Here is a 21,094-nt window from a genome sequence, read left to right as displayed (position 1 = left end):
TAATTTATTCTTCTTTAATGGTTATCTGCCACTTGCCCTTGTTAATAGCTATCTTTGAATTTTATCTCTGCATTTCTATTTACCGAATTAGAAAACTGGTCTTTCCAAAAGTATATAATGACATTTATATTTTTTACTAATATAGTAGATTCTGTTCCCTCTGAAAAAAATCCTTTATAGAAATCAATTTTTATGTAGATATTTCTGACTTAAATCAGGGCTCCTTCTTCAGAATAAAAGTACTACTGGTATTGAAATTATACATTGATGATTTAGTGAATAGTGGCTCCCACCCAAAAAAAAAGGAAGCAGAAGGAGAAGAAAAAGAAAGAACAGCAGCAAATGCCTGAGTCTTTGCATCAGGGTGTTGTTCCTGCAGACCAAACCATGTGACAATCATGAGACTAGATTGTTTTTTGCCTTGTTATCATGCAGAGACATTTCTGCCCTGGTAGAGTCCCTCTAAAATTCCTCCCAATTAAAAACCAAACAGAATAAAAATAAATCCAGCAAACCTTCATGCATTCTGTGGTAAAGCACTACCTTTCCTCATATGGGATCCATTAAGGCAAACATCTGATGTTTGTGGTTAGGCTGCGATTTCTCCACAGCCTGTAATGGTGACCAGTGCTGAGGAAAAGCCACACATCTCCCTGTGTAGCAATTTTAGGTTTTTGTCAACACCCTCAGAGCAAAAAGAAACCAACTCTGGGCCAAACCAACATCAATAACACCTCCCCTGAGGCTGCAAATAGAAGATCTCTCCTGCTGATACAACATTAAACCAACACCTAGAACAGCATGTGCGCTCATCAGCAGCACTGGTGATGACGTCCCTGTTGTCAAAAAAATAAAAATAAACATTCTCAGAAGTTATTTGGTTTTTACCTCCTGAGAGCCATGTTTCAAGGCTAGTTTCTAGTAGTTAGAAACCAAAAACCCTACTGTTACGTAAATACATGTTTTACATAGTAAGAAATTGATTAAATACAATGAGTAGAATATTCCTAAGTTACAAAGTGTTGTGTTGAGTAATATTTCACAAACATTTATAGAAAACCTATTATGTGCCAAGCTCTGCGTTTGGCCTTGGGCAGTTTAGGAAGACTAACGTATAGCACGTGCCCTCAGCAGCATACAGTTTAATAACTGGGATAGTCAAGAGTGTCATGGAACTAATATCACACCAGTGTTATGAACAAGGCATTCTGGGGAACACAGAAGAATGTGGTTATTTGGAGAATAAAAAAGAATCGAAAAATGGATAACATTTGAATTGGACATTACCAGATGAGTAGTAGGGGGCATTTCCAAGAAGAGAAGTGGGGGGAAAACTATTCAAGATAGGGGAACAGCATGCGCAAAGGGTGTAAAAGCACACAATGCATCCAGGGATGGAGAGGTCTAGTTGAGCTCAAAGTTTTGGAAAGTAGAAGAAAAGTAGATTGAGGTTATATTGCAAATAATTTTGCATGTCATACTAAGGACTTTTTCTGTTAAGGTTTGGGAAGCCACCAATCATTTTTAAGTAGGGGGCAGAAAAATCAGTCCCCTGTTTTAGAAAGAATATCCTGGTGACAGCATAGAGGATTATTTTCAAAGGGAATAATTTGAAGATATTACAATGATACAAGCAAGCAGTAACAAGAACCTTAACTAAGGCAGGGTACTGGGAATCAGGAAAAACCCTTTTTATGATTAAAAAGGGTTCATGAGGCTATTTTAATAAGTATCATTCTGATGGCTCTCAGAAGAGACTTAAAAACAGCATGACAACAGAGGATTCTAAAGATGTTAAGGTCTGAGAGTGGAAGAGAAGGAAATGGGTTAGAGACGTGTCTCAAACATTTCTGGGGAAAATAATGGTTAGTATTTGATGGTCTATTAGTCTAGAGAAGTGGTCCCCAAACTGTGGTTCCCTGACATCAGTGACTTCAGCATCACCTACAAGCTTGTTGGAAATGCAAATTGGTGGGCCTCACCTCAGACCAGCTAAATCAGAAATTAGATGCTGGAGCCTGGCAATCGCTGTTGTAACAAGTCCTCCTTGTGATGTTGATGGGAGCTAAAGTTTGAGAACTATTAGCCCAGGGGCACAAAAGCTATGGAAAAGAGTGAGTGATCTACAATAGGGCTTAAAAGACCAGACTTTGGAAAAAGATAAACCTGGGTTCACTATTTGATCTGCCTCTTACCAGCTGTGTGACGAGTTGCATTACAGCTGTGTGACAATATTTGGCAAGTTACTTAAAATCTTTGAGTTTAATTTTCTCTTGTCTTAAATGGGACATGCATGTTACATGCAGTTGCAACAATTCAGTGAAAGAATTCATTATAAAGTTCATGGACAGGCATACAATGAAAGGTAACTGTGAATTTTAATACAGATTATAGAAAGAACAATAGTTATGGGAAAGAAACTTCCATATTTGACATAAAACTAGATAACTATAGCACAATCCAATGACAGAACATAACAGAAGGCTGAAAATGTGTTTGGACTCTAGCAAGAGACTGAAGCTAAAGAGCTGTATAAGAAGGTCACAGAAAACAGCCAATAGCTACCACCACATATGTGGTCAAGATCATCCAAGAAGAACACAGGAACTCAGAAGAGAAAAGGACACCAATATTGAAGAATGGGATGAAGGAGAGTAGTCAGCAAAGAAGCTTGAGAAAGAAAACAATGGGACAAGAAGAGAATCAAGGGCCAGAAAGTTTACAGAGGCCAAAACAGGAGTGTCAAGAAAACAGGGTCAACAGTCTCAAATGTTACTAAGTTTAAAAAAAATGGATAGATGAACAAATTAATAAGGAAAAGACACTGGACTGGGAAATTAAAAGGTGAATGGAAACCTCTGAGAAAGCAATCCTTCTTGAGTAGTGAAAGCAGAAACTTAACCCTAATGGGCTGAAAAGAGTAAGAAAGGCAAGAAGCAAAAGCTGACCGGAGAAATCAATCTGTGATGAAAAGCAGAAAAATATGGTGGCAATATCAGTGGACACCAAAATATGAACAATATCTTTAAGGAAACAGAAGGATGATAGAATTGTGCGCTGAAGGAAGGAGCCAGTAAAGGAAAAATTGAAGGCACAAGCAAGAAGGGAGCAAGCAAGGAGAGATAAGGAGTGGGACTGGAAAAACCTTCAGCTTTGAAAAGGAACAAGAGCAATTGCTTTCTGATGCAGGAGAGTAAATTATTGAAGATACAGCTTAGGGATGAAGGTGGGGATGGGGAAAAGAGATAGTGGTGTGCATTCCTGAGGGCCTTTATTTTCTTAGAGAAATAGGAGATGAATTTAGCTTTAGAGAGTAAAGAAGATGGTGGCAGTGTTGAAATGGCCAAGATTTAAAATATATATTGTGAAAATGGAAAAAGACACTAAATATGAATGAGAGGGATATTGACACAGCACTGAACATTGAGTCAGGAAAGCACAGATTTGTTTTGGTGCTAAATACAATATTAGGTGCTCCTCTCCAGCAGTGGAGGTGGGTAGAGGAAATCAATGAGGCCAATGATGATATTCACAACAACTATCATCTGCCAAGCAATTCAGAAACTCACCCTGAGCCAGTATTGTGTAGTGATTAAGTGAATGGGCTATGTAGTCAGTCAAACTTCCCAGGTTTGAATCCCGGCTATTCTACTTCAAACTATGTGATCTTGGACAAGATACTAAACCTTTGTGTGTCTTAGTTCCATTATCTGCTAATGGGTATAAATATAATAGTTCCTACCTTATTAGGATTGTTGGGACAATTAAAAAATTTAATTCATCAGAGCATTTTTGACATTTTTAAATTTATTTTTCGTATTTTTATTGATATATTGGGCATACTTATATAGAGCATTTAGAACAGTGCTGGGCACATAATGAGCACTTGCTAAGTGTTAGTTATCTATCACTACAGTATTGAGGGTAGGTTGAGCAACACAACAGTTCATACATAATGTTTCAAAACTATCACAACCCTTAGCATGTAGCCAAAAGTGAAATAATCCTTGAAAAGCATAACCACAACACTATGAAAAGATCAAAAATAGTCTCAGCTACCAATCATACCTATGACAGACATTCTTTTTCTGGTATTGTTGAAATCCAGAATGGCAAGTAGTTGATAAGTAACTGGTGTTCCCAGTTCTTCTATTGTTATGGTCTCTGGGGTCCGGGATTTAAAAATGAACCCAAAATTTCTAGCAGCAGTCACTAGAGCCCCTTCATCAGGTGATTGAACTTGGTAAATTAGCTCTCCTAAAAGGAAAAGAAACAAGTTTATCAATACTGACAATAATAGTTAACCCACAGAGTTCCAATGCCAACTCCAACTCATTATTTAACACCCAATTCAAGCATCAGGTTTAAAAATCTTTCCTGTCCTCAGACCTTTTCTACTCACCAACAGTTAAATCACGTATCTGTCCTTTGGGACACCACAGGACCCTATATAAATGACTACTATAGCCCTTCATCTTATAGGAAAATATCCATTTCCAAGTCTGCCTCTTCACTGTGTTCAGTTTCTTAGATTAGAGATCAAACTTTCATATTTTCAGTAACTAGAGATGTGCCATGAATGTTTCATAAACTAAAACATTTTAATATATATTAACTCACATAATCCTCAGGGCAGCCTTTGAGGTAGAGATTATTAAAATTATTATTTCCATTTTTTATTGGTGGAACCTATAACTGAAAAAGGTTACAAGAGTTTGATGAGATCACACAGCTAAAGAGTGATGGAGAGATAATCCAAATTCTATTTCAGTCTGCTGCTAATGACCATTTTATGAGGATGCGTACAAGAAATCCCTTGAAATGTAAGAAATCAAACCAGGATGTCAATACTTGTTACCTGATATTATGTGTATGTTGGAAGGGGGGTAAGAAGGGAGAGGAGATAAAAAGAATAAGTTATATGTATATATACACATAGAGAGAGTTTAAAAAACAGCATATATAAAGTAAGCCCTTATATAAAATTAAATCAAATTTATATGTAAAAATTAATTAGAAAAATTAATTAGTTCAATGTTTAAAAACTATTAATTAGGCAGAGCTAGACTCATATTTCCTAATTTATAGTGATGTCCAGGATCAATTGTTAAGTAAACAAGTTGCATATTAATGGCTACACTATGATTTCTTTTTGTTAAAAAGAAACAACCTAAATATCTGCATATATTCTTGAATATATGTATACATTTATGAGCCAGAGGAAAGGGTGAAATGATACACACCAGATGTTACCACTGGTTACCGCTATAGGGGTGAGACTGGAGTTCAGGGAAGCTACCATTAGATTCACCTTTATAAATTTTTGTATTATATTGTTTCACTTGATACAATTGGCATAAATGAATTTTTGAAATTCAAAAAAGGTAAAAAACTTAAAGCAATTACTTGATCTACCCTGAAATAATATAGTAAGTTCTACATCTGGTAACATGGTAGACTGGGTGTCAGGACCAATATCAGCTGCTATAAACAACTATAAAAGCATTTTTATATTCTTAAATACATCCATGAACTGACAAAGAAAGCAAGAACTGTTCAGGTCATAGACTGAGAAAAAGAAAACGTATGGGATTAAAGAAGCTCATTAGCCAGCATTTGCCTTGAGGGCATTGTCTGAATCTGGAGAATTTGATTGTTGGTTTTCATTGTCTCTGGGCTTGAATTTAAAAAGGCAGAGCTCAGCACCTGTCCAAGGTGAGAAGTCCGATGAAATATGGCCTCTCAAAACTGGGTCCCCCAAAGACTATTCTCAATATAAGGTAAATTTGAAATTCATGCCCAGTTTAAGAGGGCTTCCAATAAAACTTGCCTAACTAGAACCCTCCTTATAGTGGAAGGGAAAAAAATATCTGCTGAGAATTTATGACCAAACACTGACTCTCAGTAAACTTGCATCCTGAATTCACAATATCTAGGTGGCCTGAAAGAAATCAAGTTGAAACTTAAAAATGTTCCTACATTAGAACACTGAAGCAATGTAAAGCCTTTCTGAGGGAGCCAAATTGACCCAAAACATTCCTAAAAATTAAGTTCAAACTAAAATGGTCAACTCACAGAGAAAAGTACTAAAACAACAAATAAGGCCTGAGAACCAACAGAAACAATGCAGAGTAAAGATTTGGAAAAAAGTTAGATATTAGAAGTATCAGAAACAGCACAATATATTTAACAGATTTCAAGAAATAAATTTGAGATATAAAATTAAACAGATTTCAGAAAGAACGAAAGACCTTGTAGGAAGAACTAGTGGGCTGAGAGAAAAATATAAATGGAATAGATAAGGTTCAATTGGGGCAAGACGACAATTCACTATACCATTATTTATCTGCCTCACAGCTTCAAAATGTTAAGTGACCCAGCTGGTTTTGTTCTATCCTATGAATGCTGAGTTCCAAACAACCATCTCACAAGTGTGATGACTTGCTCATAGTGGAGGCTAAATAAGACTATTTTAATATCAACATCAATTTATCTCTGTTACTGCGGAAATTCATTCTAAGCATATGCCTGAAGGTCATATGCGTCTACTAGATGTGCACACTAATAATGAGAGATGTGTGACTCAATTGTATTTCACTATTTATCCTGGCTACCCAGAAGCTCACAGTCAAATATGGTGCTCAATCGTAAAAGGATGTCATCCTCTTTGACTAGCATATTTGGGTCCTCACCTTTCCACTGTCCTTATTTCTTTTCTTTTTCATTTAAAACTCTCCACATTTTTTAAAAACACATGCGATATAAATTATGTTCTATCTTTAACTTGAAAATACTACAAATTTAACATAAGTCTCTGTTTTAAAATACAAAAACAAAAAACAAGGCTTACTGCTCAAATGCTTAATTTTTAAATCCTTCAAACTTAATATCAGCTTCAATTTTAAAAAGCATAAACAAGGTTGACCGCTCAGACATACTTTTCACTTACCTGCACTATTCTCTTCTGACATTACAGTGTGGCAGAGAGTAAGTAACCTAAGGAATTCATGAACTTTGGGATCACCCAGTTCAATGGATTCCAACAGACTGTGGTCAAAGAACTGAAATTCTCTAACCACTTGAGATTTGACTGAGAAATTCACAGGCTCTTTTTCCTATAGGAGAACAAGAATAAAAATAACCGTAAGCTTCAACCCAACAGATAAAAGATTAAAATATTTTAATTATTTTTTAAAATTCAAAAATAATTCACCCAAGTATTTTTAGCATATGATTTTGCAGTCTCAAACGTCTGGCACTAAAATGGCTGTTTCATCATTACTGGTAAATATAATCTTCTCATTTCAGAACCACGTACCAAAGAGGTGACCCTTCCAAAAGTGTATGAGAAAAAAATCCCAAAAGTATATGGGATGGCTGTACAGATCCTCAAATGCTCAATATAACTCCAAAAATACAAAAAAGCACAGAAAATGCAAAAATTTTTTTAAAATCTACTTGATGGCAAAACCTGATCTGACTTGAGTTCATTTGGGCAGAAATATCTGACCTGGAATGATATATATTTAACAATGACTTCTTAAAGCCTACTTAATACTTGTGAATTAATATTTTCTAATATAAAAACATCAATGTATTTGATTATGGGTACTTTCTCAGATGTCACTGGAGACACTGCATAATAAAATGGCAGCTACACCATACTGTCTTCCTACAACCAGAAAATTCTGGATTTCTAAATACACCTGGCTCTAAAATTTCAGGTAAGGGACTATAAGCCTGTATTTCAGGAGCAAGCCTACGGAAGGTTCTACCCTGAACACTTACATATAAGAGCTTTATCAGCTGCAGAGTCCACATGTCTTCCCCCAAGATTATTGCAAAAATTTTTATTCTTAAAGACTCCATTAATTTTTGCAATTGATTCTAAAGTTACAAGAGCAGATGGAATTATAACCTCTTTTTAAAAGAGAAACAATGGCCGTGGGCAATTGAAATTATCTATTCTGAGTCACAAAGCTTGTTAATACCTACAGTAAAATTGGAGCCTTTTTTTCTTGAAGCCAAATTTATTCTAAAATTAATAATATTGAATAAAAATAAGAAATATTTATTATCTTTAAAATAGGCCAGACATTATGCTAACAATTTTATATGGGATATTACGTATAATCTTCCTAACGGCGACATGTAGTGGATACTATTATTATCCCCATTTTATAGATGAGAATCTGAGCATTGCCAAAGCCAACCAAATACATCCATGAGCCAGGACTGAAACTTAGTCAAAAATCCATGCTTCAGATACTTTGCCATAACAACTCCTTAATATAATTCTTGCTTATTTCCCTGCCCTCTTATTAACACCTGCCACTTATCAAGTGATAATAGTATACTAGTTTCTTTTTAATTTAAGTACTTTTAATATTTTCAGTCAAAGCAATACATCCAGAGTTACAAAATCAAATACTACATTAAGGCTTATCTAGTAAAGCAAGAGACTTCATCCCCACACCTCCATTACCACAGCCCCAGTCCCACTCCCCAGAGAAAATTACTGTCAAACTTCAGAAGGCATATCAAATGGTTACCCCAAAAACTGTAAATTATGTACATATATCACCATTTCCAGATTTATAAATATTAGACCTTTTCCAAAATCAGATAAAGATTTAGGTTATTTACATCACTTCTCCACTTTCTTTTTCCCCTTCTAACAACATAGACATATCCAGTTTAATTTCCTTACTGGTTACTTCTGCAACTCTAAGTAACAAACAGAAGCCTGTTTTGTTTTGTTTCAGTTCATCAATTATCAACACTCCCTAACTTGCAAGATGAGGTTATTATCCACCCCTCACCTCCTCTTCACTTCTCCCTGCAATCTATCCTTTGTAATTTTTTTTCTATTTCACTATAGAGGTTTAAAGCATTTGTGTTCTTTTCTGTACCCAAACTTCAATCCTTTTTATTGGTCTAAAGATTGATTCCAAAAGTTGAAAATGAATAAATGGTACGTACACAAGTCTATCTCGGAACTATTGTTCACAGCAGAGGAAAACGTGCACTTTGTTATATGGGCTTTCGTGGTCTCACCCACTCAAGGCTAATTATTTGCCAGGTCTACAGCTCAATTGCATCCTGGGACTTCCTTTAATTACTCTCCTGGGCTGGAGTCACTGTTTCCTCACCCTTTGCCACCCACTTTGATTTCCTTGTTTTGTTGTAGCATATCTTAAACGTACTTCATAAGAAAAAGATCACAGGAGATAAAAGTTATGAGACTTTCTGCCTGAAAATGTCTTTATCCCACCCTCACACTTGTCTCATGGTTTGCCACAATATAGAATTTTAGGTTGAGAGCCATTTGAAAGGATCACTCCACTGTCCTCTGGCATCCAGTGTTGCTGATAAATCTGATGTTAGTCGGACTTCCATTTTTTGGTAAGTGGCCCACTTCTCTCTTCCAAAAGCTTTAAGTTCCTCTCTTTATCCTTTGAGTTTGTAATTTTAGAGGCACTGATCTTATTTTATTTATTGTTTCTGAGTATTCAGGAGACTCTTTCAATTGGAAGATTTGGGGAAGTTCTCTTCAGCTATATCTTTATAATTTTATCCTCTTCAATTTTTTTTCTGTTCTTTCATATCTAGAAAATAGTCTTAAATTTTGGATCTGCCAGTTGACCCTTTATTTTATCTTTATTCTCTGATGTTCTGACTCTTTCCTTTCATTCTACTTTCTGGGAGAGTCTCTTGACTTATCTTCCAACTCTTCTATTGAATATTTTGGTTTGTCATAATTTTTTTTTAATTTCCAGCAACGCTTTTATTTTTTTTTTCCTGACTGTGTTCTTTCCAGAGCATCTTGTTCTTGTATCATGGGTGTTATAACTTCCCAGATCTCTGTGCTGATGTTCAAGTTTTCCAATTTATAGTTTATAACTCTTGGTAGGTTCTGTTCTATTTTCTTATCTTAGGTCATATTGTTTACTGAATTTTGGTTTTTATCTGTCACATTTTACACACAGAAATGTTCTTAATGTACAATGACTTGTCATTAGCCAGGCATCTGTAACACTGAGACAGATTGAACTCTACAAAGGCAGGACTTAATGGCTGTCAGGTTTGACTTTAGGGTGAATGAGAGCAGAGGTGGTCCTTGTGATTTCAAGCCCGTAAGATCAAGGATGTAGATGACTTTCACTAGGGCACAAAAACCCTTGTTAGCGGCCCCAATTCTACCCAGAAAATATGTGCTACGTTTATACTGAAGACCTCTTTTGGGTGGGAGGAATTCAACAGATCTTCACACATTCAATTAACTCCCACAGGGCCAGGACTAGGTAAGACAAGAGACAGGTAGAGTTCACAATATATAAGGAAGCACTTTTAGTCCATCTTTTCATTTGTGCATTCAAAAAACATATATTGAGTACCCAGTATGTACCAAGAACTTTTCAAGGTGATAGGGATTCAGAAGTGAACAAAACAAACAAAAATCTCTAGCCTCATGGAGCTTAGATCATCTACAGTTTGACAGTTTTTAACCAAGTATTAAGATATTTGAAACACAAAATATGAGACTTTAACTCTTATGAAAAGACAAAAACACTAAAAAGAATATTTTAATACCAATTCCAGTACTGAACACACATATTGTCCAGAGTTTCAGGACATATCAGCCATTGATTGATTAATACACAATACAGTGTACTTTGAAATAGGCAGTGAACATTTATTCATCAAATATTTATCATGCACCTACCGTGGGCTAGGCAATGTTTCGAGTGCTTGGGATAGAATGGTAAACAAAATGCTATCCCTGCCCTCAATGAAGTCCAGTCTATTTTGGGAAGATACTGAACAACAGGCCATATATGGTAAGCACTATGATAAGGCAAGCACATTGGACTAGAGGGAAGGTAGAGAAGTGTCAAGGAAATATTCCCAAACAAGTAATATCTAAGCTGAAGCTAAAGAGATGATCAGGAGTTAGCCAGATAAAAAGGCAGGCAAAGATTGTTTTAAGCGGAGGGTATAATTTGCAAAGGCCTATGTGGCAGTTAGGTATATAGTTTACAGGCTGTATAGAACTACCACAAAATAGAAACTATAAAGCAACCAGCTAACAGTTTCATGATAGGGTGAAAACCACCCATATCAATATTAACCTTGTGTGCAAATAGTCTACACACCCCACTTAAAAGGCACACAGAAGCAAATTGGATAAAATAAGAAACACATATCACATGTAACAACACCCATAGGCTCAAAGTAAAGAGTTGGAGAAAGTTCTGTCACACCAATAGAAAATAGAAAAGACCAAGGGTCACTACTGTTATATCAGATAAAACACACTGCAAACTAGTAACAGTAAAAACAAACAAACAAAGAAGGGAATTACCTAATGACAAAGGATACAATTCAACAAAAAGACTTAACTATCCAAAGTATGTATGCACTCTATATTTGAGCACCCATATTCATAAAACAAGTACTTCTAGACCTACGAAAAGACCTAGCCACACAATAATAGAGGGAGACTCGAACATGCCACTGACAGCATTAGACAGATCATCAAGGCAGAAAAATAACAAATTCTGCACTTCAATTCAATACTTGATCAACTGGACCTAATACTCTACCCATTAACCACAGAATATACATACTTCTCTTCTGCACATGGAACATACTCCAAAATCAACCACATTCTCACCCATAAAGCAAATCTCAAAATTCAAAAAAATCAAAATTATATGAACCTTATTCTCAGACTAAAGTAAAACAAAAATAGAAATCAATACCAAGAAGATCTCGGAAAATCACACAATTACACGTAAATTAAACAACTTGCTCCTGAGTGACTTTTGGGTAAACAACGAAATTAAGGCAGAAGTCAAAAAATTATTTGAAGTAAATGAAAACAGAGACACAACATATCAAAATCTCTGGGATGAGGCAGAAACAGTATTAAGGGGAAAGTTTATAGTGCTAAACACCTTCCTTAAAAAGTTAGAAAGATATCAATTAATGATACAACACATACCTACCAAAAAAAAAAAAAAAAAAAAAAAAAAAAAAAAAAAAAAAAAAAAAAAAAAAAAAAAAAAAAAAAAGAAAAAAGAAAAAACTAACCCCAAAGCTAACAAATATCAGAGCAGAACTGAATAAAATTGAGACCCAAAAATCTATACAATCAATAAAACCGAAAGTTGGTTTTTTGAAAGAGTAAGATTGATAGACCACTAGCCAGATTAACAACAACAACAAAAAAAGATCTAAAGAAACATAATAAAAAACATAAATGTGACATTATAACCAATATCACAGAAATACAAAAGATCCTCAGAAGCTATTATGAATACCTCTATGCACACAAACTAGAAAACCTAGAGGAAGTGGATAAATTCCTGGAAACACACAATCTCTCAAGATTGAATCAAGAAGAAATTGAAACCCTAAATAGACCAATATTGAGTTCTGAATTGAATTAGTCATTTTAAAACCCACAAACCAAAAAAGCCCCAGACCAGATGGATTCACAGCCAAATTCTACCTGATATATTAAAAAAAGCTAGTACCAATTCTATTGAAACTATTCCAAAAAAATTGAACAGGATAGACTCTTCTCTAACGCATTCTACAAAGCCATCTTCCCCTGATAGAAAATATGGTAAAGACACGATGATAAAAAGTTTAAAACCACAGGTCAATATCAGAGAAATTCAAATCAGAACCATAATGAGATACCGTTTCACAATAGTCAGAATGGCCACTATTAGAAAGCAAAAAACAACAGATGCTGGTGAGGACGTGGAGTAAAGGAAATGCTCATACATTGTTGGTGGGAATGTAAATTAGTTCAGCCACAATGGAAAGCAGTCAGGAGATTTCTCAAAGAACCTAAAACAGAACTACCATTCTGGCAAAGAATTCAAAATAGCTGTTGTAAAGATGCTCTACAAGCTCAAGAAAATGATGCATAAGCAAAATTAACAAATAGAATTTATTTTTACAAATATCAATAGAAAGATATTTTTAATTTTTTAGAACAAATTTTGGAGCTGAAGAATACGATAAATGAATTGAAAAATTCACTACAAGTGTTCAACAGCAGACTTGATCAAAGAAGAAAAAAAGTCAGCAAACTCAAAGACAAGTCATTTGTAATTATCCAGTTAAGAGGAAAAAAGAGAAAAAGAATGAAAACGGTGAAAATATCTTAATGGACTCACTCACAGACCACCATTAAACAAAACAGCTTATACATTATAAGAGTATGAGGACAAGAAAGATAGAAAGGACTAGAAATCTTATTTAAATAAATAATGCCTGATAACTTCCTAAATATGGAGACGGAAATGGAGATCCATATTCAAGAACCCCAAAGATCACCAAATCAAGTGAAACCAAAAAACAATATCCACACTAAAATAAAATCAAATTGTTAAAAGTCGAAGAGAATTTGAAAGCAGGAAGAGAAAAGCAACTCATCATATACAAAGAAACCTCCACAAGGTCATCAATAGATTTTCTAGCAGAAACCTTGCATTTCAGGAAGAAGTGGGACAATATTTTCAAAAGGCTGAAAAAAAATCTGCCAACAAAGAATAAGAGAACCAGCTAAACTCTCCTTCAAAAATGAAAGAGAGATAAAGACTTTCTCAGACAAAAGCTTAGGGAGTTAATCACCTCTAGACCTGCCTTACAACAAATGCCAAAGGGAGTCTTTCAAATTGAAATGAAAGGATTCAAAACAGCAACATGTTAGCATGAGAAAATATGAAAGTCATTGGTAAAGGTAAATATATGGACAAATACAGAATACTGTATTACCGTAATGGTGGTAGTTAAATCACTTTTTATTCAAATATATAAGTTGACAGACAAAACAGTTTAAAATAACTATAACCACAGTAACTTAAAGATGCATAATACAAACAGATGCAAATTGTGACAACAGTAAGAAGTAGGAAGATGTAAAAGTATTGCATTTTTTATGTGATTAAACTTAAGTTGTTATCAACTTAAACTATCCTAACTATAAGATGTCTTATGTAATCTCCAAGGCAACCAGAAAAAATACCTGTAAAACTTACATAAAAGAAAAACAGAAAGGAATCAAAGCATATTACTACAAAAGACTGACAAAACACAAAGGAAAACAGCAAGAGACAAAAAGACAAAAGAACTACTATATAATAGAAAATGAGTAACAAAATGATAATAGTAAGTCCTTTCCTGTAATAATTACTTTAATGTGAACAGATTAAAGTCCACCAATTAAAAGATATAAAGTGATTAAATGGATTTTTAAAAAAAGTATTACCCAACTATATGCTGCCTGAAAGAAACTCACTTGAGATTTAAGGACATGCATAGTCTAAAAGTGAAGGGATGGAAAAAAAAAATTCCATGAAAATGGCAAACAAAAGAGAGAAGAAGTGTTTATATTTTAAACAGATAAAATGGACGTTAAGTCAAAAACCTTTACAAGAGACAAATATGACATTAGGGAGATGACATAAAAGGGTCAATTCACAAGGATGATGTAACAATTATAAGTATGGATGCCCCCAACATCAGATCATCCAAATATATAAAGCAACCATTGATAGAATTGAAGGGAGACTTAGACAGCATTGCAATAATAGTAAGAGGTGTCAATATTTCATTTTCAACATAGGATAGGAAATCCAGACAGATCAATAAGGAAACAGTGGACTTGAACAACCCTATAGACCAAATGGAACCAACATATATACAACAAAACATTCTGCCCAACAACAGGAGAATGCATATTCATGTCAAATGCACACAGATATTTGTCAAGAATAGATCACATATTAGAGCTCAAAAGAAATCTCAACAAATTTAAGATTAAGATTATGCCAAATATATTTTCTGACCACAATGTAATGAAACTAGAAATCAATAGCAAAAGGAAAAGTGGAATCTTCATCAAAATGTGAAATTAAACAATATTCTCATATAGCCATTGCTTCAAAAAAGAAATTTGAAAATATTTCAAGACAAATAAAAATGAAAATACAACATGCCAAACCTCATGGCATATAGCAAAAGGAGTACTAAGAAGGAAATTAGCAATAAATGCATATAATTAAAAGGAGAAAGATCTTGGATCTCAGACAATTTAACTCTATACCTCAAAGAATGAGAGACATGTAACAAACCTTTACATGTACTCCCTGAATCAAAAATAAAAGTTGAAATTATTTTTTTAAATAAATAGAGAAAAAAGAACAAACCAAGCCCAAAGTAACCAGAAAGAAGGAAATAACATAGATTAGAGTAGAAATAAATAAAATAGGAAAAACAACAACATTAAGAGTTGGTTTTCTGAAAAGAAACATAATGGAAAAACCCTTAGCTAGACTAAGAAAAAAAGAGAAAAGGCTCAAATACAACCAGGAGGGAAAGAAAAAACTTTACAAATGATGACAGAAATTAAGAAATCTTAAGAGACTTATGAAAAATTATAGACCAACAAAGTGGAAACACTAAAAAAAATTCCTAGAAACATACACCTACCAAAACTAAATCATGAAAAATAGAAAGCCTAAGCAGACCCATAGCTAGTATAGAGATTGAATCAGTAATCTGACACCTCCAAACAAAGAAAAGCCCAAGACCAGATGGCTTCACTGGTGAATTCTACTAAACATGTAGAGTAGAATTAAAGCCAATCCTACTCAAACATTTCCAAAAAAAGAAAAGAAAAGTACAAGAGGGAATACTTCCAAACTCATTTTGAAGGCCAGTAGTATTCTGACAACAAAGCCAGACAAAGACACCACAAGAAAAGTATACTACAGGCTGATTACCCCAATTAACATGCAAACATTCTCAACGAAAGACTAGTAAATTGAATCACATTAAAAGGATCATATACCACAACAAAGTGGGATTTATTCCCGGGATTGAAGGATGGTTCAACATACTAAAATCAATTAATATGAAACATCATATTAACAGAACAAATAAAATCACATGATCATCTCAATATATGCAGAAAAAGCATTTGACAAAATTAAGCATCCATTCATGATTTAAAAAGAAACTCTCAACAAAAAAGGAACAGAAGAAAATACCTCATCATAATAAAGTCTAAATATGAAAAAACCCACAGATAACTTTATACTTAATGGTAAAACACTGAAAGCTTTTTATATGAAATCAAGAACAAGGCAGGGATGCCCATTCTCATCACTTCTACTTAATGTAATACTAGTAGTCCCAGCCAGTAATATTAGACAAAAAAAAGAAATAAAGAAAAGGCATACCATTGGAAAGGAAGAGTAAAAGTATCCCTATTCGAAGATGACATTATCTTATAAACCCGAGGTGTACCATTTTTTAAAACTATTAAAACTAATGTATGAATTCTGTAAAGTTACAAGATAAAAAATTTTAAAAAGTAAAGTTGCAGCATACAAAAATCAGTTCTATTTCCATACAGTAACAACAATAAATCCCCCCAAAATGAAGAAAGTGATCTCATCTAAAGTAGCATCAAAACGAACACAATACTAAGGAATAGCATTAACAAAGGAGATAAAAGACTTGTAGCAAATTATTATATGTTCCCTTGGCATCCATTTTGAATACAAGTTTAAATTTCTCAGTCCAGAAGCAGGTATCAGTCATCCTTAACACCCTTTCTAGTTCTATATAACACACAAATGGACTAAGCTAGCAGCCACAGATTAGAACTTAGAGTCATCTCTTGCCTAGCAGACTAGGTTCCCCACTTTCCTGCTGCTTCCTTTAAACAGATCATTCAAGCATTTGACTGTGAGCTTTAAGTGACCCAAATTATATTTTCTTACATATACTGCTAATTAACCCTTTAAAAAAAAATCTCTCTCCCTGACTCTTCCTTCCTGCTCATGCAACCCAGTGATGAAGGACTGCCCTCCTAACCTATTACACCCTCCTTGCCCAGGATCGATAAGTAAAAATATTTAAACTTATTTCTTATTGAATAAGAATTGTGTATTGAATTTACATCTTCCATCTGAAGAAGCAGGGGCTACCCCAGACTAGGTTGTTCCTGGAACACTGGGAAGAACACAAGGCCTCACTCCCAGCACCAGGGAAATGGTCAGGCAGTCATAAACTGAACAGTGGTCCGACAAGAGCCATAGGAGTGTCTGCCATTATAAACAAGTTTCCCATGTGAGGGACCCCTTGGTATATAATTGGACAACTAGGCATTAGGTTACCCACCAGGTAAAAGAAATATCCCTAGAAAGGCACACTTAAACATCTATGTCCAGCTCTCCTTCATTTCTATTTGGGTAGAGTTGCTGCTAGATGCTCTGGTGCTAGAACTTCAATTTGAGCTGGGGGCTCTCAAAACCCTTGTACAATGAAAATCAGAAAATGTTGATGAAAGGAGTTAAAGATACAAATAAATGAAAATGTATCCAATGGTCATGGATTGGAACACTTAATAATGTTAAAATCTCCATAGTGCCCAAAGTGAACCATAGATTCAGTGCAATCCCTATCAAAATCCCAATGGCATTTTTTACAAAAGTATAAAAAAAAATTCTAAAATTCATGTGAAACCACAAATGACTACAAATAGCCAAAACTGTCTTGAGGAAGAAGGACAAACCTGGGGTCCTCATACTTTCTGACTTCAAACATGTTACAAGGAGTGGTGGGAGAGGGCATCCTTGTCTTGTACTGGTTTTCAAAGGGAATGCTTCCAGCTTTTGCCCACTTAATATGATATTGGTTTTGAGTTTGTCATAAATAGCTCTTACTACTTTGAGATATGTTGCAAGATTTTGGGAGTTTTTAACATGAAGAAATGTTGAAGTTTATCAAAAGCCTTTTCTGCATCTGTTGAGATAATCATGTGGTTTTTGTCTTTGCTTCTGTTTATGTGATGGCTTACGTTTACTGATTTGCATATGTTAAACCCGCCTTGCATTCCAGAGATTAAGCTGGCTTCATCGTGGTGGATAAGTTTTTTGATGTGCTGCTGAATTTGGTTTGCCAGTATTTTATTGAGGACTTCTGCATCAACTTTCATCAGGGATATTGCCCTGAAATTTTCTTTTTGTATTGTGTCTCTTCCCAGTTTTGGCATCAGGATGATACTGGCTTCATAAAATGAGTTAGGGAGGAGTCCCTCCTTTAAAGTTGTTTGGAATAGTTTCAGAAGGAATGGTACAAGCTCCTCTTTGTATTTCTGGTACAATTCAGCTGTGAATCGGTCTGGCCCCAGGATTTTTTTGGTTGGTAGGCTATTAATTACTGCCTCAATTGCAGAGCTTGTTACTGGTCTATTAAGGGATTCAACTTCTTGTTTATTTTTGTAGAGGTGTTTACAGTATTCTGAAGGTAGTTTGTATTTCTGTGAGGTCAGTGGTAATATTCCCTTTTATCAATTTTTATTGTATCTGTTTCTTCTCTCTTCTTTTTTATTAATCTAGCTAGTGGTCTATCTATTTTATTAACTTTAAAAAAAAAACAAAAACCAAACAGCTCCTGGATTTGTTGATTTTTTGGAGGGTTTTTTGTGTCTCTATCTCCTGTAATTCTTCCTTGATCTTAATTATTTCTTGACTTCTGCTAGTTTTTGAATGTTTGTTCTTGCTTCTCTAGTTATTTTAATTGCAATGTTAGCCTGTCAATTTGAGAATCTTCTAGCTTTCTGATGTGGGCATTTAGCTCTATAAATTTCCCTCTTAGCACTGCTTTAGCCACGTCCGAGAGATTTTGGTACATTGTCTCTTTGTTCTCATTGGTTTCAAAGAGCTTCTTGATTTCTGCCTTAATTTCATTATTTACCCAGGAGTCATTCAGGAACAAGTTGTTCAATTTCCATGAAATTTTGTCATTTTGAGTGAGTTTCTTAATCCTGAGTTCTAACTTGTTTGCACTGTGGTCTGAGAGACTGTTGTGATTTCCGCTCTTTTGCATTTACTGAGAAGTGTTTTACTTCCAATTTTGTGGTCGTTTTTAGAATAAGTGCCATGTGGCACTGAGATAAATGTATATTCTGTTGATTTGGGGTACAGAGTTCTGTAGACATCTACTAGGTCCACTTGATCCATAGCTGAGTTCAAGTCCTGAATATCTTTGTTAATTTTCTATCTCATTGATATGTCTTATACTGACAGTGGGGTGTTAAAGTCTCCCACTATTATTGTGTGGAAGGCTAAGTCTCTTTGTATGTCTATAAGAATTTGTATTATGAATGTGGGTGCTCCTGTATTGTTCACATATATGTTCAGAATAGTTAACTGTTTTTGTTGAATTGTTCCCTTTACCATTATGTAATGCCCTTCTTTGTCTTTTTTTATCTTTGTTGGTTTGAAGTCTCTTTTGTCAGAGACTAGGATTGCAACCCTTGCTTTTATTTTTGCTTTCCATTTGCTTGGTAAATTTTCCCCCTCTCTTTATATGAAGCCTGTGTGTGTTTTTGCACATAAGATGGGTCTCCTAAACACAGCACACTGATGGGTCTTGACTCCTTATCCAATTTGCCCATTTGTATCTTTTCATTGGAGCATTTAGCCCATTTACATTTAAGGTTAGTATTGCTATATGTGAATTTGACCCTGTCAACATGATGCTATTTGGTTATTTTGCATACTAGTTGATGTCTTTTTCTTTTTTTTTTTTTTTTTTTTTAGTTTCATTTTTCTTTGTATTTTGGTGTTTTTTTTCAGTGGCTGCTACTTGTTTTTCCTTTCCATATTTAGTGTTTCTTTCAGGAGCTCTTGCATGGCAGGCTTGGTGGTAAAAAAAATCCCTCAGCATTTACTTGTCTGGAAAGGATTTTATTTCTCCTTTACTTATGAAGCTTAGTTTGACTGAATATGAAATCTTGGGTTGAAAATTCTTTTCTTTAAGAATGTTGAATATTAGCCCCCAATCTCTTCTGGCTTGTAGAGTTTCTGCTGAGAGGTCCACTGTTAGTCTAATGGGCTTCCCTCCGCAGGCAACTTGGCCTTACTCTCTGGCTGCCTTGAACAGTTTTTCCTTCATTTGAACCTTCAAGAGTCTGGTGATTATGTGTCTTGGGGTTGATCTTTTCTTGAAGTGGTGTTCTCTGTATTTCTGAATTCGTATGTTGGTCTGTCTTGTTAGGTTGGGGAAGTTCTCCTGTATAATATCCTAAAGTGTGTTTTTCAGCTTGTTTCCATTTTTCCTGTCTCCTGGTACCCCAATCAATCGTAGATTAGGTATTTTAATGAAGTCCCATATCTTTTGGAGGCTTTGTTCATTCCTTTTCATTCTTTATTCTTGTCTGCCTGTCTTATTACAGAAGGTCATCTTCAAACTCTGGTATCTTTGCTTGGTCAATTCCGTTGTTGATACTTATATATGCTACCCAAAGTTCTCATGCTGCATTTTTCAGCTCCATCAGGTCCTTCATCTTCCTCTCTAAACTGGTTATTCTAGTTAGCAATTCCTCTAACCTTTTATCAAGGTTCTTAACTTCTTTGCACTGGGTTAGAACAAGCTCCTGTAGCTCATGATAGTTTTGTATTACCCATTTTCTGAAGCCTAATTCTGTCAATTCATCCATCTGATCCTCCATCCAGTTCTGCACCCTTGATGGAGAGATGTGATCATTTAGAGGAGAAGAGGCACACTGGCCTTTTGGGTTTTCAGCATTTTTGTTTTGTTTTGTCATTCTTTCTCATCTTCATGAGTTTGTCTACTTTTGGTCTTTCAAGCTGCTAACCCTTGGATGGGATTTTTCTGGGTGCATTTATTGTTGTTGTCGATGCTGTTATCACTTTATGCTTGTTTGTTTTTCTTTCAGGTCACTCTTCTGCAGGGCTTCTGCAGTTTGCTAGGGGTTCACTTCAGGCCTTATTCATCTGATTGGCTTTCATGACTGGAGATGTCACTTGAGGAGGCTGGAGAGCAGCAAAAGTGGGTGCCTTCTCTTTCTTCTGCGACCTCTGACCTCAAGGGGTACCAACCTGATGTCAGTAGAATCACACTTGTATAAGGTGTCTGACAACCCCTGTTGGAGGGTCTCACCCAGTTGGGTGGCACAGGAAAGAGGGCCCATTTAATGAAGCACTTTGTCCCTTGAGGGCGAGGTGTGTTTTACTAGGGGGAAACCCACTCATCT

The 21,094-nt window shown here is 35.1% G+C and overlaps 1 protein-coding gene across 27 annotated transcripts in view; it reads right to left on the bottom strand.

Annotated features, from left to right (window-relative positions):
• Positions 1-21,094, bottom strand: part of ATP8B4 (ATPase phospholipid transporting 8B4 (putative)) — a 419,806-nt gene that overhangs the window by 245,859 nt on the left and 152,853 nt on the right. For all 27 annotated transcript variants that reach the window (XR_005203096.1, XR_005203097.1, XR_005203071.1 and 24 more), the window contains 2 exons: positions 6,950-7,115; positions 4,069-4,257 (listed from right to left, as the gene is read on the bottom strand). Coding sequence is in view for 14 of the 27 variants with exons in the window: in XM_017543577.2 (XP_017399066.1) it covers positions 4,069-4,257; positions 6,950-7,115 (355 nt within the window). In the remaining 13 variants the exon portion in view is untranslated. The remainder of the gene's footprint in view (positions 1-4,068; positions 4,258-6,949; positions 7,116-21,094) is intronic.

The sequence above is a fragment of the Cebus imitator genome, unplaced genomic scaffold, assembly GCF_001604975.1.
Source record: "Cebus imitator isolate Cc_AM_T3 unplaced genomic scaffold, Cebus_imitator-1.0 Scaffold9, whole genome shotgun sequence".
Taxonomy (NCBI): Eukaryota; Metazoa; Chordata; class Mammalia; order Primates; family Cebidae; genus Cebus; species Cebus imitator.
This window is presented reverse-complemented; position numbering and strand designations above follow the sequence as displayed.